General features: G+C 31.5%; 2 protein-coding genes across 2 annotated transcripts in view; both read left to right on the top strand.

Annotated features, from left to right (window-relative positions):
• The first annotated feature begins 2,332 nt into the window (after positions 1-2,332).
• Positions 2,333-2,644, top strand: LOC139425612 (protein FAM200A-like). Its single transcript, XM_071181004.1, has one exon. It carries the CDS (start codon positions 2,333-2,335, stop codon positions 2,642-2,644), a length of 312 nt encoding a protein of 103 aa, XP_071037105.1.
• Positions 2,645-6,703: 4,059 nt separating this feature from the next.
• LOC107456953 (tyrosine-protein kinase Yes) overlaps positions 6,704-10,074 on the top strand; it is a 24,969-nt gene continuing 21,598 nt past the window's right edge. The window contains exon 1 of the mRNA XM_016074949.4: positions 6,704-7,020. The gene's annotated coding sequence lies outside the window, so the exon portion shown is untranslated. The remainder of the gene's footprint in view (positions 7,021-10,074) is intronic.

Genomic DNA, 10,074 nt, shown 5'->3' with positions numbered 1-10,074 from the left:
TTAATTCAGGAGTTCCCTTCTCTTCTGGATTGGGTTCAAACTTACAAGGCTACGGAGTTGAACATTAGTCATAAACCCAAACAATTGGGTAGCCTGTTATAAATATAAATTATTATTATACGACGGTTATAAATATAAATGATTTGTATGTGAGCCACGGTGGATCAGGGGACTCATCGTTTGCATCTTAATGAAGTGACCCAGGTTCGAATCCCAGTGTGGGCTGGTTGATACGGATTTCGCTCTCGGCTCACACCGACCACAATGCTGGCATTAAAACATCCTCAGTGGTAAAGGGATCATTGGTTAGAATCCCTTTGTAGTCTTGCTAAGCCTGGGAGGCTTTTCATAGTTTTCCTCTTTATATAACGCAAATGCAGGTTAGTTCTATCACAAAAGCCCTTCATGAAGGCAAGTTTCTGTCGATACTTTATCCAAAAGTTCCCTTGTCTTTTGGATTGGATTCAAAATTACAAGGCTACGGAGCTGAAAATCAGTAGTCGTTAACTTAAAAACTTAGGTTGGTCGTCCAACGACAGTTATAAAAATAAAATAAAATGATTAATATGTTAATTTTATGCAATGCGATGTTTTTAAACATGAGTACAGTAAAACATTATACATGGAGGCATTTAAATTCGTTATTCCCAAATTTGTTTCTTCAGAGGCGTTATTCCAAAAATGGAAATATTGCAGAATAACGCCTCGGATTTTTCTGTATGAATGCAGCAAGATCGAAAAGTGTTAGTTTCACGCAGATGGAAATAATAATGCTTTCATAAAACCTTTTCTGCCTGTAACACTTTATTTTAATGAACCACTTATGCAAATTACAAAAATAAAATAATTATACCACGTATGGATAGTTTACTCGGCTTTTACAATTCGGAAAAAAGTATATATATATATATATATTTTTTTTTTTTGTATAAAATATTTCAAAATCAGGTTTTTTGTTTTGCAATGTGCGTTTATCGTATTTGAGGTTTTTAAAAATGATAGCTATCAATAAATCACAAGATTCATGAGCAATTTCGACAAATATCAATTTGCAAATTTATAATGTGCAGCGTCTTTGTTTCTAAAACAAAATAAAAATATTATCCTATACTGTCTCTATTTTTTTTCGTATGATGTATGATGATCTTGTATAAAAATATTTATAAAAAAGTTTTTTTTAATGCAAAATGGAATTTTTTGAAATTTTTATGAAGAATTAAAAAAAAAATCACCAAAATCGGTAGAAATTACGATTATGATTAATCTCGAAAAGTTTATGAAGTGCGATGTCTTAAATTCTCGCCCAAAGAAGAATATTAAAAACACATGATTCTTCGTATGATTTAAAGATCAAGAAGTGTCAGTTGCACATTGCTGGAAATAAAAATGTTTTTGCATAAAAATATCGATAGAAAGATTTTTTTTTTTTTAGTAAATATAATTTTTTTAAATTTTTTATGAAGAATTGAAAAAAAATAGTCTCTAGATTCAGTAGCAATGACGAAGATCAAACTGTAAATTTTATTTGGTGTAATATCTTAAATTCTCTTCCAAAGAAGAATATTAGAAACATATGATTTTTTGCATGATTCAAAGATCGAAAAGTGCCAGTTGCACATTGTTGGAAATGAAAATGATTCCGAAAAACGTTTTTTCCGCATGATCACTGGGGATGTCAGGAAACACATTTACAGGCCTCTTTATAAAAGTAAAATCGAACAGGTGGCTCATGAAAAAAATATTATGACATCATGAATCTATTTTAAATTTACATAAGAATATTTTTCAATTTAAAACACAAACATAATCTTCAATGACTGATGAAAACACAAAAACTTTTTTTTAATTTCATATTGTTAAAAAGGATTTCAGAGTTTTTTACAAATGAGCATAACGCATGCAGTGAAAGACATTTACAAGCCGTGCTATAAATTAAAAAATAAAGTAATTTATGGTCACTCAACTGTAATAATTCGTATAAACGTGTTCTAAAATCTTATTTCCATGCAAATATGGGATAAAATTTTCTTAAACTTGAAAAATTGTATGAAGTAATGAAAAAAATATTGCTTTTAAAAATTCACTAGATTCAATAGCCGTCACCATAAAGATCGATTTGTTAATTTTATAAGGTGAGATATTTTTTTCAATTCTACGTGCAAATTAATCCCGTAGCAGTGTTCCCCAACCCTCGGTCCGTGGATGAAATGGTAACGGGCCGCCCATTTCATTGAAACAGAATTTAAATTCCAAGGTTTAAACCCCAAATTAAAAAATATCTGGTAAGGAATATATCTGCTACCCATTTGTCAACAAATCGGGTGAATCTAGCATGTCTGTGCAAGAAGAAGATCAACTGCTGGAGACTGCCAATGTTGGCGGCCTTAAAACTACATTCAAGACTACAACTCTGCCGGTGTTCTGGATTAAAGTTATGGCAGAATACCCCGAGATTACCACCACAACACTTAAATCCATATTGCCATTTCCGACAACCTATCTGTGTGAAGCTGGGCTTTCTGCAGTCACAGCAACCAAAACAAAGCAACGGAATAAACTGGACAAAAGCAACACACTTCCGGCGTCATTGTCTCCGATTACCCCCAGATGCAACAGTCTCATTGCAAAGAAACAAGCTCATTGATTTAGCGTTCTAGTAAGTTAAAATGTTAAATCACTTTATATTTATTTTTTGGTGTAACTGTATTTTATTTTGAACGCACGTTTAAACACAATTAAATTAAAATTAATAAATCAAAATAATCTGAAGTATGAACAATCAACGTCCCCCCCCCCAGCGGGCCGCTGTAAAATTATCAAACATTGACAGGTCCGCGGTGATAAAAAGGTTGGGGAACTAGTGAACTGATCGTAAAAACATGGTTCCCAGTGGAACACCGAAGGCAAGCATCACTGACTGCAGTTAGTAAGCGGGTGGGTGACCACCATGATCACCCTGCGTAGAGACCGAGGGTGGGCGGTATCGGTCCTCGTTAAACTGTTCTACCGTAAAGTGCTCGACTTCGCTCGCAGGTCGTCGGGTTATCAAAGTAGGGGAGCCATCCTCTNACAAGGCTACGGAGTTGAACATTAGTAGTCGTAAACCCATGAAATTGGGTCGGCTGTTCAACGACGGTTATAAAATAAAATAAAATCTATTATACAGCTCTAGCGCGACGTAAATGAAGCACCTACCTACCTGGTTTCAAATAAAAAAAATAATATCGAAAAATGACTATCAGTGTTTTACAGCATAATAGCTCGCAATAAAGCACTTATACAGGCAAGATTGAGAAATGTATTTCGGTTGCACTTGGTCCAAAAAAAATATTAATAATAATAATTGAAGAAAAATGATTTTTATAAATAACCGTAACTGTGAAAGACTTGATAAGACCTCCTTGCTTGATTATTACTGTCACCGACACAATTACTGTCACCGACATTTATGTAAACAAAGCCTTTCATTAGTATTTTTTCGTATATTTTCTGAACTTATAAGCAGATGGCCGCACAAATCATAGTGGGTTCGAAATAAGAACATTACTGAAAAGATAAGTGTCCCTATTTTCTCAGTATAATGGCTATGTGTGCAATAAAACTCCTTTTCAAGATCAATAAATTTATTTCACTTACGTATTGACGGAAACAAAAATGATTGCGTAGAGTTTTCTCCAGATGAGAATAAATATGGAGTAAAGAACTCTTACAAGCCACGATTTGAGCTTCAGAAAAGATAAAGTAATTTATGCTGAGATGGAACTTAGGACTCGATGCTCGCCATCTTAAGTTAAATATTTGATTTCCGTTTTCTTGATTTTTTTTTCTTCTTGATTTTGTCTACTTGACAAACTTTTGATGACATAGTTTTATTCGAAAACACAATATCTTTCATAGAAGGTGGAAAATAAAGGGATTGCTTTAGTAAATTAGGAGAAATAGAGTTTGATAATTTTAAAAACTTCTATGGAATTTTCCTTAGAACTTTAAAGCAATAAAAATGCGTGATTTGGTGGTTTCGAAAAAGTAATTTAAAACTACAAATTTGTCAGTTTTTTTTAAAATTTTTATATTGTTACAGTTAATTCGGATGAAACCTAATTTGGATGATGCCAAAAAATTCTTTTAACGTAAGTATCTAAAAAACAAACATGCTTATTAACAATATAAAAACAGACAAATGCGAACTATTTAACTACATTTCAAAACTGATTGCAGAATTGTATTGGTATAATTTTGTCAGAAAAAAATTGATAGAGAATACAAAATACAGGTTAAATAAATAACTTGTATTATACATGTATCAAAAGATACTGCCTATTAGAATTAATATGCATCATCAGTACATTTTATTTTATAACTGGCGTTGAACAGGTGACTCAATTCTGTATTTACGACTTTCAATGTTCAACACCTTAAACTTTTAATTTAGAACCCAACTCAGAAGACAAAGGAGCTCTTGGATCAATCATTGGGACAAACTAGTCTTCGCGGATGACTTTTTGATGGAACTAACCGGCATTTGCGCTACATGAAGGGGAATACCACGAAAATCTCCCATGATTAGTCCAACGGCAAGGGTATTCTAGCTGCTATACAAACCATCAGTAAATATGTTAAAATTTTATACAGATGATTAATTATACATTAACAATTCGGCGATAGTTGAGTTCGATAGAGAGGATTGATAATAATTCATAATATTTATTTTGTTGCAAAAACTAATTTCCTTACAAAAAATTTTTTTTTCTGGTAAAATATAATTTTTTAAAATTCTTATGAAGTACTTTTTGAAATTGTTATGAAGTACTAGATGCAATAGCAATTGCAACAAAAGTCAAACTGCGAATATTAGTAAGTGCCGGCTCTTTAGTTCTCGTGCAAATTGAAAATTAAAAAATGAAAAGCCTATTTTTTTCTGTTTGTTGACAAGATCAATAACTGCTACTAGTTTCACATTGTTGGAAGAAAAAAAAGGAATCCGTAAAAATGTTTTCCCTGAAAGATTGAGAAGTTCGAAACGAAAGTAATAGGCTCCAACAGCTCCCCTTCGCTCTCCTCACACCAACCTTTTTATTAATCATTGTTTTTTTTCCTTATAAGTCGATAAAGAGGTAATTTTGCTCAGAATATATATAGTTATTAAAATTTTATCTAAGAACATTTTGTTAACATTCTAATTATAACGAAATGAAAGATATATTATTTGGAATGCAAAAATAATAAATTTAAGGTGAAGAAAAAATGTGCTGAGTATATTGCTTATGTGAAATAAAATGTTTCCCTCTGAAATAAAGTAACTTTCCGCCAAAAGATTCTAAGAAAATCAATGAGAACTGTAAATTAAGAAAATCTATGCACAAATACATAATTAAAATAAGTAATTAACTTCCTGTCCCATCTAGACAGGAAGCGTATATAAAAAAGGAGTAAATTTAAGAAATTCCGGTAAAAAAATAATTATTTTTGTAAAATTCATATTTGGAAGAATGTGAATTCCAGTCTGACTGAAGTGACGTCATTTGAAAGTGTCTTACAACACTAACTTAATAAGATTGAAAATAACTATAACTAAATGGTATTAAATAGATAACAAATAAATCTGACAAATTTAATTTAATTCACTGAATTATCTGTTAAACAAATCACCCCCCTCCCCGATTTCTTTGAATCATACTATACTAAATAACAATTACGATAGCTTTTTAGCATAATGGCTGAATTAAATATGTAGTAGAATAGTTTTGTACATATTGATTTATTCATTACTCTCAAAAGAGATAAGTTATTTATAATAAGTTACTTATAACAAGTTACTTATTACTAATATTAGTAATTTAATTTATAATTACTTGTTATTTCCATAACTAACCTTTGATTTCTCTAAAAGTTGATCGCAAAAGCAATGCCCCGCAAGTGGTCAAATTACACAGTTTTCACTCAATTTTTTGAAACATACATTTCAAGTTATGTTCATTTTCTTAAATGCGTATTTTGAGCTACATTCAGTCGAAAAATATTTTCGAGTATTTATTAAAATTACTAGTATTAGTTGTTGTAGTTGTAGTCCATTTACGTCGTTCTAGAGCTGCACAATGGGCTATTGGCGACGGTCTGGGAAACATCCTTGAGGATGATCCGAAGACATGCCATCGCAGTTTTGATCCTCTCCAGAGGGGATGGCACCCCTGCTTCGGTAGCCCGACGACCTACACGCGAAGTCGAGCACTTTACAGTACAGCTGTTTAACGAGGACCAATACCGCACACCCTCGGTCCCTACGCAGACTGATCCAAGTGGACACCCACCCGCACACTGACCGCAGACAATGATGCTTGACTGCGGTGATCTGCTGGGAGCCGTGTCTTAACGATCAGTCCAATGCGGGACTACTAATATTAGTAATTTAATTTATACTTATCAATTATTTGAATTACTAATTATTTAATTTTTCTATAAGTTCACCGCAAAAGTATTACTCTTCTACGATCAACTTACACAGGTTTCACTCAGTTTTATGAAACATACATTTCAAGCTATGTTCATTTTCTTAAATGCGCATTTTCAGTCGAAAAATTCCACCCACTTCCATTAAACTAGTGATTTTTTTCATGAAGCTGTCTTTCGCAACTTAATGTTGTGAACAAACTTAGTTTCGCGATGATTTCGCCAAGACGCCAACCCCTGCTCACCATCCGCATATGCTTCTCTCCCCTATCACTTCGTTTCATTGCAAAACGTGGCTTTGCCGCAGGCTGATGTGATCTCTTTCCCCCCAACAACACTCTATGAGAGTAAATGAATTGGTCTCGCAACTTCTCGCCCTCATTCTTGACTTTTAACATCGGGTTCTGAAAAAAAGAAGACAAAATATGCACGAAACAGACGATATCTGATGAGAAGAGTATCGATTTTGAAGTCGGAAAAGAAGTAATCGATATGTCCATTCTACTACTTCTTTACTCACTATATTCTTCACCTTGAACTTTGTGAATGAAAATGTGAAACCAAAAATGACAGGTAAGTCAAAAACAACGTTCTTTCATCATAATTTATTCATACTTTAGTTTAAAAGTTAATGTTAGATCCGGTGGCAGTTTGTAAAAAGTCGTTTGCAAAAATGAACCATTTTAAATTGTGGAATTTCAATCGATATCGGTCATATTAACAATTAAGACATTTTAAAATGGAATTTATGTGAGAAATGCATTTAAATGTTTCGTTCTTTTTAAATATTCTTTTTTTAATGCTTAGAATGAAGCGTATTACCGAATAAAACGTATTTTTAAGAAATAAAATAGATTTGTGAAGTATTTAAACTATAATGAATAAATATTAAGTTAAAGATGTGCTATGAGATTTTCATAATTAAGATACTGATACTATTAAGATTTAAAAGGAGAAAAAAAGGGATATGTTTTTTTAAAAAGGAAAAGCAAAATAATATTCAATATTTTGATATTTATTTTCAGGTTGTAAAAAATTTATCATTTCATTTCCCAGTTTTTAAAGAATCAGTAAAACGTTTACATTATTAGAGCCATTTAATCAGAAAATGCATATCATTCAATACAATATTTTTAAATAGACGACAAATTAGTGAATATCCAAAATTTTTATTGAGGATTCAAAAGATAATCAAAAAATTAAAGAGAGGTTTCGTTCTAAAATGATTCTCTTAACACATTTTAAATGACACCGAAAACAAATTTTAACTCTTTTACACCTAGCACTTCTTCTCAATATCGGAATTACTGAAATGAATTTCCCAAAATATTCAATTTTTTTTAGAGAATTTTTTTAACTAACGTGGCAACCCTGCTTTTCTATTAACTACATTTTTCATTGTAGTTTTTATACACACTTGCTTACAAGCAAGTATCATCGACCGGTAAATTAAAATTTCCACATTTTTTTGTACTTCTAAATGTTTAAATAATAGATTTTTGTTTAAATGAAAGCACTTTTTTTTCCAAAATTTCTTTGTTAAATTTTCTCAACTAGTTGAAGAAAAGTTCAAAAATATGTTTTTCATAATTATTTAAAATAAAAAAAATGACATTTAGTTTTAAAAAAGACCTCCAGGTTTTCGGTCTACATGTTTATTTTGTTTCAATGAAAATTCCATTTTGTAGTATATGAATGAATTGTTGACATAAAATTACGAGAGCAATCGTTTGCGATAAAATTAATTGTGGTTTAAAGTATCTTTTGAAAATCACAAACAGTAAAACCTTATTTTAAAACTTATACGCGTTTCTGTATCACATTGGTAAGCCGTCATCAGTAGGATAAATGACAGGGATGGTTAGTCAGAGATGATGTAATTCGGCACAGGTTACGCCACACTAAAGAGATGAATAGAGCCTGATGATACAAGTATTTCCTGTTTTGAGCTAGATTTCTGGGAGACTTTTCACACTACCAAAAGCAATAAATCCATTATTAATGATCTAGCCACTCTACCATAGTTTTCAAATATTTGCACATCATAATTTTCTTTCTTTTTTACGACTTTTCTAAAACTTACTATCAATTTAATGTTGTTACTCTTAATTGTATATTTATATTATAAGAGTGATGCAAATTGTGCTTTGCATCATCTTTATTAACTTCATCGTTGTTTAATCATCTCTTGTTATTTATTATACCGATGAAAGTATATCTTTTTTCATGTTAGAAAATACCAATTGTGATATTTGAATTGATGATAATCATGATTAATGAATTGATATTTTTAAAAAGATTACCAGATAAAACATATGTTTAAGAATTCTTTGTGGTACAGTATTATGCAGTGCAATTTTTTTTCTTTTACAAACTTTACACATAATGAAATGACATTAGACTTACTTGATTAACAAGTACTATTTGAATTAATTATCCTGCCCAATGAGTATGCTTTAAAGAGTAGAACTTGTTTCTAAGCTAAAATAAAAATTAAAAAACGAACCTTAAATAAAAAATTACATAGTTATTAAGAAGTAAATATAGCTTGTAGAATTAAATAGGGAGAATGAGACAATAAATTTCAAAGCAATTCTATAAAAAAAAATAGTGTGTGCGAACAAGTTAATTTGTACATTACAAATTAAATTTTATATATTTATTTTTTAATTATTTTGCATTTTTAATGAGATATTTGAAATAGTTCATTAAATAAATTCTTTGAAAATAAAAGTTTGCAATGTTAACGACGTGAGTAATATTAGCGTTAATTTTCTAACGTCACATACGGTATTATCTTAGTAGTTATTCGACTTAGTAACAATTATTGGAACAATTTAAGTTGAAAACGGGGTTTTTTTTTGTAATTTTTATTAATTCGTTCATTTATTATTATTTTTACCTAAAAAATTATACTTACCTAAAGAGTGACATATTATACAAAAATGTTGAAAAAAATACGGTTTTCAAATACAATTGGCCAAAATCTTTAAATTCATATAAATTTGATCCGGCTTGCACGATTATTACTTACTTTGTTAAAATTTTAGACTAAGTCGAATGAAAGTTGAGCAGATCATTTATCGTTGCGTTGATATAACATACCCTGAATTTTGTCACTTGCGCGAGTTGAAATTTACTCTTATCTAATCTGCTAACTAATTACTAAAATATAATTTAAATCTGCACATAGCAGTTAGTCTGAGGTATCTGGTACCAAGCGCTCACCAACTAGTCGTGCAATGCCCTAACATTGCGAGGGGGTAGCGCGGCAGCACGAATTTGGTTTTCCAAGTAGGATCACAAATGCTCTATTGGATTAAGGTCAGGTGAATTTGGAGGCCAGGACATGATTTTAAAGTCAGTGAAATGTTCCTCGACGAGTTGACCCTTATGACATAGTGCATTATTCTGTTGGTAAACACCACCCCCCGTAGGAAAAACTGTTGCCATGAATGGGCGAACCTGCTCTGCAACTATGTTCAAGTAGCTTACAGACGTCAAGGATTGTTCTATGAGGATTATGGGTCCTAATGTGCCCCATGAAAACATTGTTCCTGGGCGAGAAACCATGAAAACCTGGGCGAGCCCATTGTTATAGATGGAGGGTGGTCATAATGTAATGGC

The sequence above is a fragment of the Parasteatoda tepidariorum genome, chromosome 5 (genome assembly GCF_043381705.1).
Source record: "Parasteatoda tepidariorum isolate YZ-2023 chromosome 5, CAS_Ptep_4.0, whole genome shotgun sequence".
Taxonomy (NCBI): Eukaryota; Metazoa; Arthropoda; class Arachnida; order Araneae; family Theridiidae; genus Parasteatoda; species Parasteatoda tepidariorum.
The sequence above is the reverse complement of the archived record's forward strand: the minus strand, read 5'-3'. Positions and strand labels throughout refer to the sequence as shown.

Excerpts from the sequence above, each read along its gene's own strand:
- LOC139425612 (XM_071181004.1), top strand. The coding sequence starts at position 2,333 with ATGTCTGTGCAAGAAGAAGATCAACTGCTGGAGACTGCCAATGTTGGC.